The 20,568-nt window shown below is 31.8% G+C and overlaps 1 protein-coding gene and 3 pseudogenes across 7 annotated transcripts; 2 read left to right on the top strand and 2 right to left on the bottom strand.

Moving 5' to 3' along the window:
* The first annotated feature begins 769 nt into the window (after positions 1-769).
* LOC120079505 (UDP-glycosyltransferase 83A1 pseudogene) lies at positions 770-12,235 on the top strand (annotated as a pseudogene). 5 transcript variants are annotated; one of them, XR_016530253.1, is made up of 6 exons: positions 770-1,688; positions 2,046-2,134; positions 2,250-2,435; positions 5,716-5,801; positions 5,917-6,102; positions 6,546-6,871. The product of XR_016530253.1 is annotated as a UDP-glycosyltransferase 83A1 pseudogene, transcript variant X5 (transcript). The 5 variants fall into 5 exon arrangements; XR_016530252.1 differs by having other exon boundaries at positions 5,713-5,801; positions 6,723-6,871; XR_016530250.1 differs by having other exon boundaries at positions 5,713-5,801.
* LOC120079080 (UDP-glycosyltransferase 83A1-like) lies at positions 863-2,710 on the bottom strand (annotated as a pseudogene). Its single transcript, XR_016530254.1, has 2 exons — positions 1,980-2,710; positions 863-1,733 (listed from the first exon to the last, which is right to left on the bottom strand). The product of XR_016530254.1 is annotated as a UDP-glycosyltransferase 83A1-like (transcript).
* Positions 3,999-6,814, bottom strand: LOC120079816 (UDP-glycosyltransferase 83A1-like). Its single transcript, XM_039034227.2, has 2 exons — positions 5,647-6,814; positions 3,999-5,400 (listed from the first exon to the last, which is right to left on the bottom strand). The coding sequence occupies exons 1-2, from the start codon at positions 6,128-6,130 to the stop codon at positions 4,514-4,516; spliced, it is 1,371 nt and encodes a 456-aa protein (XP_038890155.1). The 5' UTR covers positions 6,131-6,814; the 3' UTR covers positions 3,999-4,513.
* Positions 6,703-6,811, top strand: LOC120080653 (U6 spliceosomal RNA; annotated as a pseudogene).
* Positions 12,236-20,568: the final 8,333 nt, after the last annotated feature.

The following is a 20,568-nucleotide window of genomic DNA, read 5'->3' as shown; positions in this document are numbered from 1 at the left end:
TCCTATTAACAGCATTCAAAGTTTTGGTTGAGGAAGACCATAGTCATCTTTCATTATCTTGAAACTATCATTAATTTCTCAATAGAATTCGGTATTTTATTATTCTTGTCAATTTGACATGAATGATATTAGTGTTTATCTATTCAATATAGATTTAAAATAATCATGCTAACATATTAAACATTTTGCCAACTAAATTTATCATTAAAAAATTTAGAAAAATGTCGATGGAAAATGGAAAGTTTAGAAAAAGCTAGAGGATAAACAAAGTTTGAGGTAGATATTGCCTTTACTAAAACAAAATACTAAATAATAAATATTGCAACAATTTGGCAGAGTTTGATGCGAGAAGTTCCCTGTACATTTGGTGTATACTAACCTTAAATTGGAAATTCGAACCTCGTTGTAAAAAGAATAAATTTGACGTAAGATGAAAATTTTGATCGATTTATTTATTTTTCAATTCTACTTATTTCAGCCAAATATCAGACACATAGTGAGTATGGCTTAAAATATAATTTCGACGAAAATGTCGAGGTCTCAATTTTATGAAATGTTGATATAAATAGATATTGATGAAATTTTCTAGGAAATTTAAAAAATTTAAAAAATATATATTTTAAATATATAAATTCAGTTTTTTATAAAGAATATTTAAAAGTTAAATATCTGTTATTTATATTAGGTTCAAATCAGTGATTTTTTGTTACCTACTTTATTATTTCGTGGATATTTTTACATCACAATGCAATTTATTTTTTATTTCGATATTGAAAGTAAATATATAGAAACATCCACGGAAGCGTGTAAACAAAAATTTGATATTATGATTGTGAGTATAAAGGTCCGTCATGTTATGTTTTCAAGTTTTCAACCAATTAATGAAATTGTTGAAATTTTGTAAGATCGACCGCCTTCTTCCACACTTTCCGACATCGTTTTCTTCCGTTTTTGAATTCTCTGTTTCAAATCCTCATCGGCAAGGAGTTTCTCCACCTTCTTTTTAATCTCCGTTCTTGTAACAATTCCATGTTCGTCCTTCTTCGATCTCAACCCCACCTTCCATATAACACAAATGTAGTTCTCATTAAGAAATTGATCGGCGAAGTACGGCCAACACAGGAACCGGACGCCATTGCTGAGGCTTTCGAGGGTTGAATTCCAGCCACAGTGGCTCACAAAGCAAGCGATCGAGGGATGATTAAGAACCCTCTGTTGTGGAGCCCAACACACAATCTTCCCACGAGATTCTATCCTCTCTTGAAACCCCAACGGGAAGACATTGTTAGGGTTTTCTGTAGTTAGGTCTGGCCTCACTACGAGAAATGGCTTGCCTGTAAGCTCAAACCCCAGGACTAATTCCCTTAATAGAGTTTTGTCTAGAACTGTGAAGCTTCCGAATGCGACGTAAGTGACGGAGCATGGAGATTGCTGGTCGAGCCATTTCAGGCAAGTTGAGTCTTTCTGGCCGGAATTTCCGAGGCGATTGCTTGCTAAAAGTGGGCCGATTTGGTGAATGTGAGGAGCCAAGATGAAAACTCGTACCCCAAGTTCATAAACTGTATTGCATATAAGCCAATCTGCCACTTCCACTGCTTTTTTGTTTCTTAAGCAAGCTTGAAATATACTTTTCTGTGTCTCTTCGTTGCCAAAACATGCCCAGGGCAAGCTTTCCGTTCTGGTTGTAGGTACTGATGGCGCTAACTTAATCTCTTCGCTTTTCAGTAAAATTCCTGTTTATATTGGAAACTGATTAACTACTATTAATCTTCAAGCATCTTGAGCAAATTCTATTTTGGATATTGTTTCAAATTCTTTATTTGGTTAAGAAAGTGAATTTGTTTGGTTGTGTTGCCTAGTTTAATCTCATAGCCAAGGATTAAATCAATAAAGCATTGAGTTGGATATATGATTTTGTATGAATCGAACAATTGTGAGGCTCATTAACTTGATTAAGAAACTGTTGATGTTAATCTTACCATCAAAATCAATTAGTTTCTCTTGAATCAGTTTTGGGATACTGAATAACATAGCCAACATTGCAGCTGCTGCTGGGAAGAAGGCGGCTTGTTAAATTCTCATCTTTGCAGCAACTTCCAGAGCCCACCCAAGACTCTTATCAGCAATAACACTGGTAATTTCATCACCACCTAATTAATTGATTGTGTTTATCAGCTCTTCAAGCTTCATGGGCATGACATCCAACATTGTGTCATTCAATTTACCAAGTTCATTTCTATTCGCACCAGGTTCCATGCCATCTGTGAGTGAGACTAGGTGAATATTAGCATCCCCTATATGATCCGTTTCTGCTAGAGCACCCATTACACGTTTGTGATTGTGCTCTGTGTTCACGAAGGTGATTTCAAACCCTTGTTTGGCTAAATGTGGAGAGAATTCTAGCAGGGGAATCACATGGCCTTGTGCTGGATAAGGTATGGCTAAAATGTGCCTGCTACCCATTTCCCTTCTGTAATTTAGGATTTAGTTGCTGTACGATTCATTGTTGCTCATGAGCTTCATCACTAAGTATACAACACACCACAAGCAAAGTGATTAGGAGAGGAATCTTCTTCTCTTTACTCTCTAAGCCATTGCCCTTGTCATTTCATATGCGACAATAACCTGAATTTGGTTATATCTACCTCCTAATTGATGTTCTTTGTCTTTTCCTTCACCTTCTTCTGGTATTAATTATATTCAATTTGTCTTGACTTGTTATTGGAAACTTTCTTAATATTCCATCCTTTTTTCCCTCTTCTTTTTCTTCGCTTTATATGTTGTGATATTTGAAATTTAGGGTGGCTTAGAGTTCCTTTAAATAAATGCTACGGAGTGATGTTTCTTCTCGATAGATTATACCAATCCTGTCAGGAGAAACTTTCAATATACAAATTTTAGGTTATTAAAATTATAGCTTAGTTAGAAACTTAGAACCGTGTCACAGTACAAGCAATTGTGCTCTTGATTTGCACACTTCCAAAAGTCTTATTGTTGTTAAAATGTGCATATTTCAACTGACATAAAATGTGTATTCTCAACCAAACAGTCCGAGGTTCTATTCCTCTCATCCCATGTTGAAAAAAGTCTTTTTTTTTCTTTTGTACTGGCGGCCGTGATGCTCTCCTTTTTATAATTAATAACTTAAACTTTTAGATGATACTTGTAGTTGACATTTTATATATGTATATATACCGGCCTTTTGAATTATTCTATTCTTTTTGTAATATTTTTTTATGCAGTCTTTAATAATATTTTAAGATAGATTACATCATGAGGAGGATATATTAATGTTATGCCAATCTAGTTGAATTATTGGGTGCATCAACTAATTTTGATTCTTCTTTATTTAAAAGTGTACTATTAAATAATTGAAAACAATGATATTGTTCTAAATAATTGTAATTTTGAAGCTGTTGAACATAAAATGGGCATATCAAATTTTTAAGGATCAAAATTGGATACTTAGAACTTCAAGAACTAAAATAAAATTAAGACATCTTACCTATTAAAGTTTATTGCCTAAATTTTTTGAACTATAATATATGTTTGAATGTTTGTTTGGTATGGCCTTCTGAAGTGCTTACGTGTTTGCTTATGAAAGATTAAATGCATTGTTTTTAATTGGTAATGTTTGGTTAAATTATTAGATGATATGTCAAACTCACACAAATAAAACGGCATATGTTTACTTGTAGCATAGTAAACAAATGTTAACCACATTTTACATTAATATGATTTAATTTTTCTCTTTAGGCTCATTTTGGTAATTATTTGATTTTTGGTTTTTTGTTCTAATCCATCCGTTCTAAGATATCTAAAAGCAAGAAAGTAGAACGTGAAGGAAGCAACTTTGAAGTAGAGGACATGTTGGAGAGGAGAGCTTTTGGTCAATATGTTAAACGATTTTACCTTTTAGTTCAATTTTCGAGTTTATTAGCTAAAGGTTAGGCAAGTCTAATTATCATTCCATTAGATTAAATTTAAGTCACGGATCATTTACTCTACAAACTTGATAGAGATGATATTAATATGGAGAGAATTATATCTTTAGCAACAAATATATAATAGTTCTAAACTCCTGCTCCCCGTTCATCTTTCTTTTGTCTTATTCTTCATCAGACACACCTGTAACTTTTTTCTTCGGGAAAAAACTGCAAAACGAAGAATAGAGAGAAAAATGAAAAAAAAAAAGAGGGCGACATAAACAGAAATCATGAGAGAAGAAAAAAGGGAAATTGCCCAAGAGGCAGTATAAACGAAAGAAATCGTCGGAAACGGAAAAAGGAAATAAAAGAAGAAGAAGAAAAACAGAAAAAAAAGAAAAAAGAAAAAGAAAAAAAAAGAAAAAAAGAAAAGTGCTGCAAAAGAGAGGAGGATGGAGGATGGAGGATGGAGGAAGAAGGAAGAAGAGTTAAAATGATGAGATGATATCAGCAAAGGGCATCGCTAACTTTCTGAGTGGGCCATCAGTACAAATTTCCCTTCCTTTATTGAGTTTAGATTAAATATGTTATGTCTTCAACCAGTTTATGAAATTGTTGAAGTTATTATAAGATCGACCGCCTTCTTCCACATTTTCCACAACTGTTTTCTTCAATTTTTGAATTCTCTGTTTCAAATCCTCATCTGTGAGGAGTTTCTCCATCTTTTCTTTAATCTCTGTTCTTGTAATGATTCCATGTTCGTCTTTCTTCAATTTCAACCCCACCTTCCATATGTCACAAATGTAGCTCTCATTAAGAAACTGGTCCGCGAAGTATGGCCAACACAGAAATCGGATGCCATTGCTGAGGCTTTCAAGGGTCGAATTCCACCCGCAGTGGCTCACAAAGCAAGCGATCGAGGGATGACTAAGAACCCTCTGTTGAGGAGCCCAACCCACAATCTTCCCCCGGGATTCTATCCTCTCTTGAAACCCTAACGGGAAGACATTGTTAGGGTTTTCTTCAGTAATGTCTGGCCTCACCACCCAGAGAAATGGTCTGCCTGTAAGCTCGAGCCCTAGGGCTAATTCCTGGAATTGAGTTTTGTCTAGAACAGTGAAGCTTCCAAATGCAACGTAAATGACTGAGCATGGAGATTGTTGGGCAAGCCATTTCAGGCAAGTTAAGTCTTCTGGCCAGAAGTGTCCAATGGAATTTTCGAGTCGATTGCTTGCTAAAAGTGGGCCGATTGGGAGAATGCGAGGAGCTAAGCTGAAGATTTCTGCCTCAAGCTCATATGCTGTATTGCAGATAACCCAATCTGCCACTTCTACTGCTTTGTTATTTCTTAAGCAAACTTGAAATAGAATTTTCTCCGTCTCTTTGTCGCCAATGCATGCCCAAACCAATCTTTCCGTTCTGGTTGTGGGTACTGATGCTGCTAATTTGATCTCCTCGCTTTTTAGTATGGTTCCTGTTGTATTGAAACTAATTAACAACTGCTAATCTTGAAGTGTTATGAGCTATGTTGATATTGTGCCTACTGATTAGTTTGTTTCAAATTCTTGTGGCTAAGCAGGTGAATTTGTTTGTTTGTCTTGCCTAGTTTAATCTCATAGCTAGGGTTTAAGTCAGACATATGATTGATTTTGTCTGAATTAGAAAACTTGTTGGATAGACTCATTAACATCGATTAAGAAACAGTTGAAACCCATCTTACCTTCAGAATCAATTAGTTTTTCTTCAATCAGCTTTGGGATGCTAAATAGCATAGCCAACAATGCAGCAGCTGCTGGCCAGAAGGCGACTCGTCGGATTCTCATCTTCTCAGCAACTTCTAGAGCCCAGCCAAGATTCTCATCAGCAATAACACTGGTAATTTCATTGCCACCCAATCCATTGATAGTGTTTATCAACTCTTCTAGCTTCATGGGCATGACTTGCAACATTGTTTCAGTTAATTTACCAAGGTCATTTCTATCCTCCCCAGGTTTCATGCCATCAGGGAGTGAAACTAGGTGAATATGACCATCCCCTGTATGATTCGTTTCTGCTAGAGCACTCACTACACGTTTGTGATTGTACTCTGTGTTCACAAACGTGACTTCGAACCCATGTTTGGCTAAGCACAAAGAGACTTCCAATAAGGGGATCACATGGCCTTGTGCTGGATAAGGTATGGCCAAGATGTGCCCACTGCTCATTTTGCTTCTGTAATCTTGGATTTACTTTCTTTTCAATTGGTTGTAGCTCCTAAGCTTCAATGCATGACTATATATACACACACACACACACACAACCACAAATGGAATTGGCTCTGTGTGTATGCGCTTGATTCTTCATTCAGCGTGTTGCATTTGTTGGTATTGATATGAACGATTCTGAATTTATCTCTTTTTTGTCAATATTCTAGCCACTTTGTCATTTCTGTATGTGATGGTAAGCTGACTTTGGTTATGTCCCCTCATTGTTCTTTATGTTTACCATCTACCTTTTGGTATTGATTGTTTTCAGTTTGTTTTATTGACTTAATTCTGTTTGGAAATTTTTCTTAATGTTTTTACTCTCTTGTTTTACTTCATTTTCTTGGATTTATATGGTGTATTATTTAAAATTTAGGCTGGCTTAGGGTTCCAAGGGGCATGGAGAGTTGTCTCACTAGCCACTTCTAACTCCACAGGAGTGACTTTTTCTCTGTAGATTATACCAATCCTCCTAGGAGAAAATCCCAAGTTTGAACTATAAAATTTTAGGTTATGAACTTTAAACTAAGGTAGAATTAGCAATATGTTGCAGTTCCTTTGGGACATCCAACGATACAGGGAAGATTAGCATCGCCTCTGCATAAAGATGACATGCACAAATCGGAAATGGTAAAAAAAAAAAAAAAAAAAGGTTTGGCAATATGTTGCAAGTGGAAGCAATTATTGATGTTGATTTGTTCACTTCTATGCTTGTTTCTTATGCTTGATCTTTTTCTTTCTTTAAAAGTTGTCTTGGGACGGTTCTTCTTTTCTTTTCATTTCATTTAATAATTATTCCTCTTATTTTTTGGATGGGTTAGGTTAGATAATGAGAGAGTTTATTCTTTTTTCAATTCTGTGGATATTACATGGCAAATTTTATTTAATCATTGAAATAGAAAATTTTAATCAAAGTATTTTTCTTTGGTATTTTATACTATTTTCTGGTTAATTATGTTTTCTTTCTTTCTTTTTCTTGGAAACACTAATAAATTTTTAGAACTTTTTTCTATAAATGTGATGAAAGGAAAATCATAAAACACTGCTGAGTTGTAGAGAGAACTAAAATGCTATTAATTCAGCGGTAATAGAGACATGTATGCCTCTCTTAAGGTCGGAAAAGTGATGAAATATTTATGACTTTATTTGACTTTTACATCGACTAGACCACTTGAGTTTTTGCATGCAAGCCTAAAATATTGTAGTATTGTAAATTGTAACGTTTTAATGCATACTAATCATATTTATTTTCAACTAAACATATTTTTAAACAATTTTAAATTTATAAACATTTTAGTAATAAAGCTTGAGAAATTGAATTTCTTTTATGGTTACTAAAAATGTCATATAATCTTTTTATTGGACGTCATCTTAGGGTCTATTTGGATTAACTTAAAAAATAAATGTTTTTTAAAAATTCATTTTCATTTAAACACTTTTGATAAGAATGGTTTAGAATAGACACTAATGACTTTCAAAATTTATTTTTAGTGATTGTCAAATATTTATGTTTATTTCAAAATGATTTATTTTTTAAATTAAATATTTTGCAAGGTACTCTAAACATACACTTAATATGTCTCGTTGTATGAACTTCCCAATACTACTTTACATGTTAAGTATTTTTCAAGAATAACAATTTAAATGTGATGTAAAACAAATATTTATGGTAGATGTTGAATTAACTATTTAGGGAACTGTTTGGGGTGTTAAGATGATATTTAATGTTTGAAGTTCTGATATCTGAGGAGTTCTAATGTCAGGGAGTTTTGAGGTTTGTGTTTGGGGTGCAGAGTTGTGTTGTCTGAGTTCATATGTCTGTGTTTAGATGTGCAGAATTGTTATGTCTGAGTTTATATGTCTATGTTTGGTTGTGTAGAGTTCACGTATAGTGCTATTTGGTTCAGTTTTTTGTACTATAAATTAATTTGCTTGTATGAACATTATTTTTTTAATCTTATAATTTAATTATTTTATCAATTCAGTTTTTTGTATTCAATTATTGTCTTTTAAATTTGTTTTAAAAAAGCTCAGCTAAAATTTAATATTAGTCGTAAATAGTCAACAAAATACCAATATTTAAAATTACGAAATTTAATTTTAAGCCAAGGATGGACGTACCAACTTTTTTTTCTAAAACCTTTTTCCACTTTTTAATATATATATAATTTTCAATCACGACTTGAATTTTGAAAAAAGCCTTCAAAAGTAAGACAAATAAAAAATAAAAATAAACGAGTAAAAGTTATATTTATAAATTTAACTTTTAAAAACTATTGAGAATTAAAAGGTTATGAATGGTCAGTTAAATATTATAGTGAGGCATTTAATAATAAAAGTTTTATTTCTGTTTGATTTTAGGGATTTTGTTGAAGCTTTTCTCATATATATTCACAGATGAATTTTCTATTGAAGTTTTATGATGGACTTTTGAATCGTAGATTTTGAATATTGATGTTGTATATGAAGATTTTTTTTTTTTTAATTTTTAAGAAATTGTGTACAAAGATTTAATCTAAAATATTGTGATTTTTTTTAATGGGTATTATAAAGATAAATAATTGATATATTAAGTAAATAAAAATGAAAACTTGAATGACATAATTTATAGATAATTAATTATTAATATACTCTATCATAGGACATTGGAGGAAAAACGATATATGTAAATTAAAGGTAAAAAAAAGGGTGCATGGAACTAGATTGAAATACCATGGCTTCTTAATAAAATAGATATAGTGGAAAAAGACTACACCTAAAGTATAATGAAATAAACTCAACAAAAGAATAAAGAATAAAAACGTAAGTAGGTCATAGGAAGGGAGGAAAGAATGGTATGAGAAGGGAGGAGACATAGGAAGTGGGGGTGGAGAAGTTGTGAGAGTTGTTAATTGAGGATTATTGTGCACAAGTGATAAGGGGAGAGGGTACGTCGTGGGCCAAAGATATAGGGACTATATGATCTTCCTACATAGATTATTGGGCCCCAAACAGGCCCTAGATGATAATGTTTAATCTCCGAAAACATTCTAGTAAATCAAACTTATTTCATTTATGTTCTTCATATTGATGCATTTTTAAAACTCCACTCGTAGCTGACTAAGAAATTATCTTCTTTTATAGCTTCAATCATTTAGTTCCTCTTCTTAAATTTCTATATACCTTCAATTAGTTAATTTCTTTTTCTTGATTTTTTTTTTTTTATAATACTTGATATCGAGATTATATAGATAATTATCTAAATTTAAAAGTAATTGTTTTAAATGGTAAAGCTGCTGAAAATATTTTCAAATATAGCAAATGTCACTATATATCATTAATAGATCGCGATAAACTCCTATCACTGGCATAGATAGCTATCGTGGTCTATCGTAGTCAATTCACTAATAAATATTGAAATTTTGTTATATTTGTAAATTAACTCATTTTCCTTTATTTGAAAACAACTCAAATTTGACTTTGGTTGATTTTAACATCTAAACTTCATAAATTTGTTTAAAGAAATCTAACTTTTACCTCTTTTCCAATCTCTTTCGACAAGATTTCAGGTTTTACCATCAAGAGATTAAAACGAAATTTGGTAAAAATAAAAGGGTTTTGCTTCCTTAAGAGAAGAAAAGAAAATAAAAGTTATAAAAATTAATCAAAGCGCTGTCTAAATTTAACTATTTTCTTTGAAGAAATTAGGTAAATTACTCTTCATTGTATACTTATTTTATTTAAAGAAAAAACAAAATGGTAATCTGCCCACGTTATAAACGTGCAGATTAGTTTGATGCCTCCACAAGAAAAACGTGATTATTCAATCCATTGTACTTTATATCATTTCAGAAACTTTATACCTCAATAAACTCTTTCAAATTATGGCTGATTATAACCTTTAGTGCTATTTTTTTTGTTCAAAGAAAAAGTTTTATTTATTTATTATTATTATTTTAAAAAAGTTAAAAGATATAGAAACTTACCAAAGAGTCCCCTGAAAAAATATACATTATTTATTTAGTCTTTATGTTTTTAATTTAATTTCAATTGGGTCCTTATTTGAGTTTTGTTTCAATTTAGTCTCTAAGTTTCAAAATTTATATTGTTAATCTTAATTTTTTATTAAATACTCTCTTCAATATTCAAGGTAATGACTATTAATTAATTTAAAATAATTATGAAGTAAAATTGAAAACTAAGTTAATTACAATTCCTTTAATTCTTTTACATTAACTAATAAACATTAATACTAAATACTAAAAATGAGTATGTAGTAAAAAATCAATGTTAAAAGGGTAAATCTTGAAATTAAATTGAAACAAAATTCATACCTCAAGGTTAAAATTTTAACATTCTCAAATCTGAATATTAAATAGGCTCAATTGAAATCGAACTCAAAATTTAAAAAATTGAAACTGTAATATTTGAAACTGTAATATTTTGAAATACGGACTAAATAGAAACTAAACAAACTTCCAAAGTTTGAACCATTTCTTTCCCTCCCCTTCTCCTTTATAAACTGAGAGATCATGAATGATGTTCAACAGAGAAGAAAAACAGAGTGTGTATGTGTGTGTTTGAGCTCTGAAGAACAACAACAATGGCGGGTGGACGAGTGGCAGTGATTCCATTTCCAGCACAAGGCCATGTAAACCCTCTAATGCACATATCCAAAGGGTTAGCAAAACAAGGCATCAAAATCACAATGATCAACACAGATTTCATTCACAATAAGCTACTCAAAGCCATGGGTGAAAATATAGACCAAATCCTTGGCCCCAACATGGAGCTCTTGAGTGTTTCAGATGGCTTTCCTCTCGACCAAACCAGAGACAACATACACATGTTGTTCGTTGACATAATGAACAATTTAAAGCCACAATTGAAGAATTTGCTATCCAACATGTCCAACAATGGCCTCACCTGTACCATTGTTGATATCTCAATGGCTTGGATCCTCGAAATCGCTGAGAATTTAGGTGTTAAGGCAGCCATTTTCACTCCTTTTACAGCTGCTCACTCTGTTATAAACCTCAGAATTAACGACCTTATTCAAAATGGGATTATAAACTCAGAAGGGATTCCTTTAGAAGAAAAGCGAATCGAATTGGGTTCGTCGGGAATTCCTTCATTCTTCCGCACTCATGATCTTCCTTGGCGATGTGTTCCATTTAAGGAATCACAAAAGATTTTATTCAATCACTTAATAAGAGTTCAAAAAGGGTGCCAATATGCAAAATGGTGCATTTTAATAGTGCCTCATGTACTTGAGCCAGAAGTAGTTTCACTCAACCCAAAGCTTTTAACACTCGGTCCACTCATCGCGACGGAGGCAGGGCAGTTATGGAAAGAAGACGACTCTTGCCTCCGTTGGCTAGACCGGCAACCCGTCGGCTCGGTTGTGTATATGGCATTTGGAAGTACCACCAACTTTAGCCAGGAACAGTTTGAGGAGATTGCCATGGGGATGGAGCTTACAGAGCGGCCATTCTTGTGGGTGGTGAGGCAAGGAACAGAACACCAGCTTCCAGAGGATTTTAAAGGGAAAAATGGGAAGATAGTGAGTTGGGTTTCTCAGCAAAAGGTGTTAAACCACCCCTCCATTGGAGTTTTTATGAGCCATTGTGGGTGGAATTCTGTAATAGAAGGAGTCAGTAGTGGATTGCCGTTTCTTTGTTGGCCTTATATGGGAGACCATTTTCTGAACATGAAATACATTACTGAGATTTGGAGGGTTGGAATTGGGTTTGAAAGCAATGGGATTGTTACTCGTTGGGAAATCAAGAAGAAAGCGGAGTTAATAGCAGGGGATGAAGAGATCAAAGCTAGAAGCAAAGTTCTTGCAGAACAAATTAAAAAGTGTTTGGAAGTACCTCATGGTCATTCTGCTGTCAATTTCGATCGACTTGTTAGATGGATCAAGCAAGAAGATGATGTTGCTGTTTAGCTCGGCTGTCGTCGCCACCGCCGTTGCAATCCTTATTTATAGTAATAATCAAGTAATTAGTGTATTAAATATGTCGTCTGGTGTTTTAAGTATTAGGGGAATGCATGAATGAAATAAGACCATATTTGTTTGAAGAATCTTCACTTCTTCTACCCTACGTCCTAATTAAGTAGTTCTTGACGAGACATGGTAATGACGTTGTTTTTGTTGTAGAAATTAACATAAAAAGAATAGAGACAATCACTTTAAAGAAAGAAACTTTTATTAAGTACAACTATAGATACCTATGGGAGAATTTTTTTCACTCTCAATACTCATTCACTAATTCTCTTTTTTAAGTTTCTCTAACTTTCTTAACTTGACTTACAAGTGGAGATGCTCCTTATATAACGGCATGGGATCCTTAGAGTCCAAGCAAAAAGATTTTCTAGGCTCGTCTTATATCTAAAATATCTTAGTTGAATATATTCTTATCTAAAGGAATTCTCTAAAATTTTTGGAGTCTAAAGTAAGGAAAGACTAGAATATTTCTAATTCTTTTTTTTTAGGAAAGCAAAGCAAGACACAAGAACGAGTATAAACTCACAGAAGAACAAACAGAAAATTAAATGACATCTATATCGAAATTTAACTTAAAACTAAAAGTTCAAAACTTTCTCATAGTAATGATAGTTGAACATAGTTTTTTCAAAAAGAAAAATAAAATAAAACACAATCTTCTCCAACCTAATAAAGATAAATAAATAACTATAGTATCATTCATTCCCTAAAATTTTTGGAAGAGACTCAAAATTCAGAGCATCTATATTAAAAAAAACCCTGTAATTGCTCTATTATGTGGATATAATGTTGTCATCTTGACCTTCTTTCTACTTATACCCATGCAAAATAAGTCACCATCGACTCGAAACAATACTGTACATATTCAGAGGTTTTAATGAGGCGAAATAATTTACAACCCCAACTCACTGGTATGTCATCAATAACAAATGTTTTAATCCATGAATCTTTCCCTCGCATCCTCTACACTTGTAACTTACAAGATAGTTTGTACATGAAGCTACCATTAAATGTCTCGGACACTCCCTTGGGTTTATAAATGTCATGAGGGCCAACTTCCAAGGTCACGATCCATTCCGTTTTTTGAGTTTCAATATCAAGTATGTCAAACTCTTTTTTGTTTTTGTTTTTTGTTTTTTGTTTTTTGTTTTTTGTTTTTTCCTTTCGGTCCAATAGATGATTCCATTTAAGTAACCACCATGATAGTCAAGGTTGAAAGGAAGTAACATAAAGCCGTTGCATTGGTTGGGTTCCATTCCTACCCAACCTTAAAATCTCCATCATGGAATTGGGTTCGTATGGGGAACTTTGAACAATTTGTACTAATTCGTCTTAGGGTCTCAAACTAAATCTGAAAACGGTAAGCTTATGGAATTTAGGTCCAAGAATATTAAAGAACTCATTAGTCATTGGATTTAATATGTCATCACAAGCACGACCATCATGAGTAACTTTGATAACAAACGGAAGGCCATTGCAGTGGGTAACAATAGAGATTCATTTCAAAGAATCAATGTCAACCCCAAATGAGGCAACAAAACTCATATTATTGGTATAGAAACAATGGATCTTGGAATTGCAATAACGACAAATAGAAGGATGTATTGCACTGGGGATTATTCTTTGAGAGGTAAAGAGAAGGAAAGCTTGTGGAAAGGATTTACAAGAGGAAGCGTAATCTAAAACCAAATGATTATAAGTTTTGGAGACGAGGCAAATCGGAGATAGGAAGTTTGGAGAAGATTACCTCAACAATATGTCCCAATTTTGATTTTTGTTCATAAACATCTTAAGCTTTTCCATCTTCAATGCTACTTCGATCGAAGGATTGAAACCATTGGACTTGGGAGTTCCTTTGTTTTTTAGAAATGGAAAATTTTACAAAATAACCGAAGCAAAATTTTTTCTATGGATAACCTCTTTCTAAAATTTTTTTTCTCATTGACCTTTTTCACACGTGAAATGCCATTTTTACCCCCGGCTTTAAATGTTTCTCTCTTACTCTTCTTCATCCTTTGATCTTCCTTCCAACCACCGATCCTCTACAATTTAATGCAACCATTTATTCTCAACCAACATTGTACATTAGAATTCAATGCTATTAGATCTTAACCATGGGACAAGTCAACGAATATCATTTTCACCTCTTCAATTTCACTCAAACACTATCTGCTTCTCCATTGCTTTATCACTTTCAGTCGAACACATATCGTTTTCAGCTGCAATCAATTTATTTTGTGGGTCTAGAACGAGCATTTTTCGAAGGAGATCATTCTACATACCTAGAAACGAATGTAAGTGTTGTTAACCGAAAGTTTTTAGAAGTTCATTAAGTATTATTTTTCAGATCGTGTACTGTCATTCCCATTGTATTTTTTTTATCATATATCATTAGGTACATGATTGTGTACTACATTATACACGATCATATACCACAACATATGAGATCTTATACAATAGCATAGACAAACATATATCACAACATAACAAATTGTATATCATTGTATACATGATTGTGTACTATAGCCTACACGATTGTTATGTTACAGATCGTCTATCACACATATTTTTGGTTACGTAATTTCAATTTCTGATCGATTATTATACTTGGCGTATTGCAAATCAATGATGTTACTTCACATCTTTGTTCGCTATGGTGGGGAATGGGACCGGACCAGAAATAACTATGTTGGCGGTAACATGAAAAGTCTAAAGATTATACACGGTATATCGTGTAATGAACTAATGAGTCTTCTAGATCAACAACTACATATCGATTTGGATAGATTTGCCATACACATCAATGTTGTTACAATCTATTGGTCCAAGCTCCCCGATCGATATAGTCGATGACGAAGACTTTAGTTTTGTTTTTGGGAAGGTATTAATGCATCTCGGATACCTTTCTTTGTATCAATCACATTGCATGATATGAAACATACACTGAGAACATGTACCATCAAAGTAATCCAACCATTCCAACTAGTCAGGACTTTGGCATTCCAACCACATCTAGACTAACTTGTCTTCACTAAATGAGAATATCCAACCATGTAACCTGGGAGATGATGATGGAAATGAAACTTAGATGGGTCACAACATCCAAACAAGATGCACCTCACAGACTCATACTGAATATGGATATGGACAAAATCTAGGTCCACAATAAATTCCAACACTTTTTATTCGTGCTCCAACCCCACTTGCTCCGATCTCACCTGGTGATGCCCTCAAATCCAATACAACAAAGTGTTCCTACCCAACCATTCATAAATATACCTAGAGTATCTGATGACCCATCTTATGATAAACTTATCTCAGTACCTCACAATTGTTTGAATGAAGAGGATATAAAAGTTGGTTAGATTTTATTTTCCAAGTACAATTTATTTGTTAATTTGTCAATGCTTGCGATAAGAAAAAATTTTGATTACTATATAAAGAAGTCAACGAAGAGCTTGTTAATCATGTGGTGTTTAGTGGAGGAATGTAAATGGCATGTCCATGCAAAAAGATTAGTGGGAAGTGATTCCTTTAAGGTGACAAAGTACTCAAGCATACATACATGCGCACTTGAAATAAGGAGTGGTAATCATCGACAAGCTAAGAGTTGGGTTATTAGATACTTAATCAAGTCCAAATACGATCAAGTTGGTCGATCATATCACCCAAGGGATATAATTGAAGACGTTCGAAGAGATTATGGAGTGAATATAAGCTACGGACGAGCTTACCGCGCAAGAGAATATGCATTGGTATATGCATGAGGGTCGCCAGAAGGATCATATGTCTTTGTTAAGGCATTCGGTGAAGCACTTAAACTTGTCAATCCAGGTATTTTTTTTTAGGTTGAAATAGAAGATGAAATTTACTTTAAATATGTCTTCATGGCATTAGGACCGTGCATTAAGGGATTCTTATACTGCATTTGTCCCGTTATTGTGGTTGATGGGATCCACTTATATGAGAAATACAAAGATATGTTGTTAATAGCAACATGCATCGACGGTAATAACAAAATCTACCCAATTGCATTTAGTATTGTTGACGATAAGAACGATGTAGCTTGGACCTGGTTCATGACTAATTTAAAGGCGTCAATCAGGATTAGTTATCATATCTGATCGTCATATCTCAATTGGAAAAGCGGTCACATCTGTATTTCCTGAGGCATTTCATGCGCTATATATATATCAACATCCGAAATAACTTGATGACCCAATTAAAAAATGATAATATAATCTCACATTTTTATCTTGCAGCCAAAGCATATAGGATGTCTGATTTTGAAATTTATTGAGCCAAGCTCCAACAGTAACCTAGTATGACGAGATATCTTTGTGTGCAAAGTGGTTTACTGTTGAATGTATCCTTACTATATACGCATAACCGATTTACCCAGTTGGTCATAGGCAAGAATGAAGGTGATAGTCAAACTTTAACGACTGAAAATTTTACCACCACGAAAGGTAGCAAGTGTTGGTCGACGTCAGACAGTTCGTATACCTTCTGCTGGGAAGGAGCCACAATAGATCCATAGGTGCACAAGATGCGGTGGCATAGGACATAATAAAAAAACATGTAGGCAGCCATTAATAACACCAAGCGCGGGTCCATCGAGGATAAACGATATTTAAACGATCGTTTAGGTATAACTAAACGATCGTTTAGATAATACTAAGAGATTATTTAGGTTAGGTTAAGTATACTAATTAAATGTAATTGTTGCGGAGAGTATACCATACTATTGTCCGATTGTGAAATATAATTAAATGTAATATTCGTATGTGAAATATAGTAATTAAATGTAATAGTATGTGAAATATGCAATGAATTTCAAATTACCATAAAAAATTATTAGTCTACAATTGGGCAACATATTGTTTCGTAAATAATGACATTTTTTTTTTGTTGTAAGCTACTACTATCTTTTCTCGTTACAAGATATTCAATGAATTTTTCACAAAAAATACCACAATCTAGAGATTTGCCCATTTGGAGGATGACTTTCATCGTTTCATTTCCCACGGACCGTAATTGAAGCTTGAATGACCTTGATCATGACCAAGGACTATCAATATGGACGGTATTGATCTGGCCACCATTACATATAACCATTCACGAAACATGCCCATTTGTGTTTTTGTTAGTTTCTTCTTAATCAGTACATTCGTCTTGTCAATGTGGGCCAAGCAAGTTACGGTAGCAATAAAATATTTCTCAATTGAGATTAAGTGCGCCATCTACAATATAACAAACATATATGATCAGGTATTAAAAGATATGAGAACAAGTATGAAAGGCTAAAGGATTGAGTATGAAAGCTAAACGATCATTTAGCAAAATCTATACGATCGTTTAGCTTTTGCTATACGTTCGATTATATATATCTACATGACCTAGTATATGAATCTATGTTATCTAGTACTAAAGCTATATGATCGATTATATAAATCTACGCAATCGATTATATAGAGCAATATGATCGATTACACAAAGCTATGCGATCTATATCCATGTACTAAAAGAACCCTAAACCCTAATCAAATCCATGTACTGAATGATTTCAAACAACGACAGACGAGAGTGCCATACCTTTCAAATTAATGGAACGATGGAGAAGGAGTTCAAATGAAAACAAAAACGAGTAGATACGACTAACGAGTAGTGAATGATATCAAAGACGAAGGGAGACATTGAGAGAAAACTGAGAGGAGTACTCGAATGCGAATAGAAATGTAAATAGGTGGCTTGTAAACGAAATGGAATAGATGTTTGTTTGGTTTTAAAAAGTAAGGGTATATCTGATATTTCACATGTGAAAAATGTCAGTCATATAAAATTTTTTGAAAGAGGTCATCTATAGAAAACTTTTTGCTTTTTAGGTATTTTATGAAATTTTCAAAGAGAAATTCAAATTTTTAGAGTTTGATTTTGAAAATAGGCAATAATAATAATACAAATCATTAGAATTATGGCAAATCACGATTTTTTTTTAACGTGTAGGGAGTTAAGAATATTCCAAAAATTCCAAAATTTGGTTCAACTCTAATCTCTGTTTTTTTCTTTTTATATATATAACATGAATCCGTCACAATAACTAAAAAGGAAAAAATGTTTTACCTATAGTATCTAAAAGGGACCGAGAAACCTTTGATATTTCCATTTGTCCATTTTAGTGATTGGTTACAAGGACGTCTTAGGTAATTTTATATTTATATTAATTTTAAAAATCCCTATTTTTGGCCATTACACGTCAATTTTTTTTTTAAATCCTATTTTTTGGGTCATTACACGTTAATTTTTTTATTAAGAAAATCCTATTTTTTTAGCCATTACATGTTAATTTAAAATATATATATATATATATATATATATATATTGGTGTGTTAAATGATAGTAGACTTTTTTTTTTTTTTTTTTTTTTTTTTTTTTTTTTTAAGAAAATCACATTTTATCTTTACTTTTATCTAAAATAAAATCAAATTATGAAATAAAAAATTTTCCTATAAATAACTAAATTCAACCTCTCATTTTCATCCAATATATCCTCTCTCCCAATATTTTTGCTTCCTTTTTTTTTTTTCTTTTTTTTGTAGAAATTGTAGAAATTTTGTTGTAGTATATTTATTTATTTATTTTTATTTTGTTAATAGTAACATCTTTTTTTTTTCTTATTCCTTAAGAAAAGTTTATTTGTTATGTTTCACATACCTCTTCTATGTCTAAAAAATAAAAAATCTATATACTATCTAAACTTAAAATCTAAAGAGGAATGAAACAAAATTTTAAAAACATAAAAGAACTCTAAATCACGTTGAAAGGAATTTTTTTTTAAAAAAAAAAACTTTAAATCAGGTCAAAAAGAAAAAAAAACATCACAAAAACCATGTTAAGAAAATAAATATAAAAAATAAAAAAATCTTTATACCATCTAAATCTAAAATCTAAAAGGGATATGAAAACAAAATTTAAAAACACAATAAAACTCTACATCACATTAAAAAAAATCACATAAATCACGTTAAAAATTAAAAATCTGTTTACTAACTAAATCTAATCTTCTAAATTTAAAAAGGGTTATGGAAAAAAATATCTATCTATATACTATAACAATCACATTAAAAAATATTTTTTTAATTAAAATATAGATTTAGATTTTATCTGTAATCTTATTTTATATAAAAAATCATGGATAAAAATCTCACTTGATCCAAAAATAATAAAATAAAAAAATCTATATACTATGTAAACTTAAAATCTAAAAGAGTGTATGAAACAAAATTTAAAAAACACAATAAAATTCTAGATCACGTTAAAGGAAAAGTAAAATAAAATTTAAGAAAACTTTAATTCAGGTTGATAAGAAAAAAAATAAAAACATCAGAAAAATCATGTTAAGTAAATAAACATAAAAAAAAATCTATATACTATATAAATCCAAAATCTAAAAAGGATACAAAAACAAAATTTAAAAACAAAACAAAACTCCAAATCACGTAAAAAGAAAAAAAAAATCACATAAAGCATGTTTAAAGATAAAAATAAAAAATAAAAAATAAAAAATCTATTTATTATCTAAATCTGATCTTCTAAAATCTAAAAAAGGCTATGAAAAAAATATCTATCTATATACTATAAAAAATCATATTACTATATATATATATAATTGTAGATTTAGATTTTATCTGTTATCTAAAGAAATTTTATGGATAAAAATCTCATTCTATCTAAAAATTATAATAATTGACGTTAAAGAAAATTTTCTAAAAATTCTTTAAAAAAAAAACCATATACCATCAAAATAAAGTGGGGATATGAAAAAAAAAAAACAAAAAAAAAACACACACACACAATAAAACTCAAAAGGGAAAAAAAAATCATTTTAAGTCACCCGAAAAAAATCTAAAAAGGGCTATATATCATAGGGATGAAAGCCCTAACGCAATGAAAATTACATAACCAAACTCAAAATTAATTTGGGATTTCTGAAATACCCACCCTAAAATTAGTTCATAGGTTAAGCATGTATTGACATTACAGAGAAAAGGGATAGAAATTTTTATGTTTGTAGAACCAAACAAAAAAACCAATTCTTCAATTGATTTCACGAACAACACCAAGAGGAGAGAGAGTGGACTTGGAAGAACCCACGATTCAGATAACTCTCCCAAGCGGGAGTCATATTTTTAATTAATTTAATTAATAATTAATTAAATCTTATTTAATTATTGATTTCGTTTAAATCCTATTTAAATGAAACATCTCTTATATAACCTATAGTTTTGATTCAATTAATTTAACTGAATTAAATTAAATTAAATAATTATATAATTCTCCAATTAAATAAATACCAAATTAAATCTAGATTTAGATTTTATCTATAATCTCATGTATCTAGAAAAAATCA

This window comes from Benincasa hispida, chromosome 6, assembly GCF_027475165.1.
Source record: "Benincasa hispida cultivar pf3 chromosome 6, pf3_genome.v1.1, whole genome shotgun sequence".
NCBI classification, from domain to species: Eukaryota; Viridiplantae; Streptophyta; class Magnoliopsida; order Cucurbitales; family Cucurbitaceae; genus Benincasa; species Benincasa hispida.
This window is presented reverse-complemented; position numbering and strand designations above follow the sequence as displayed.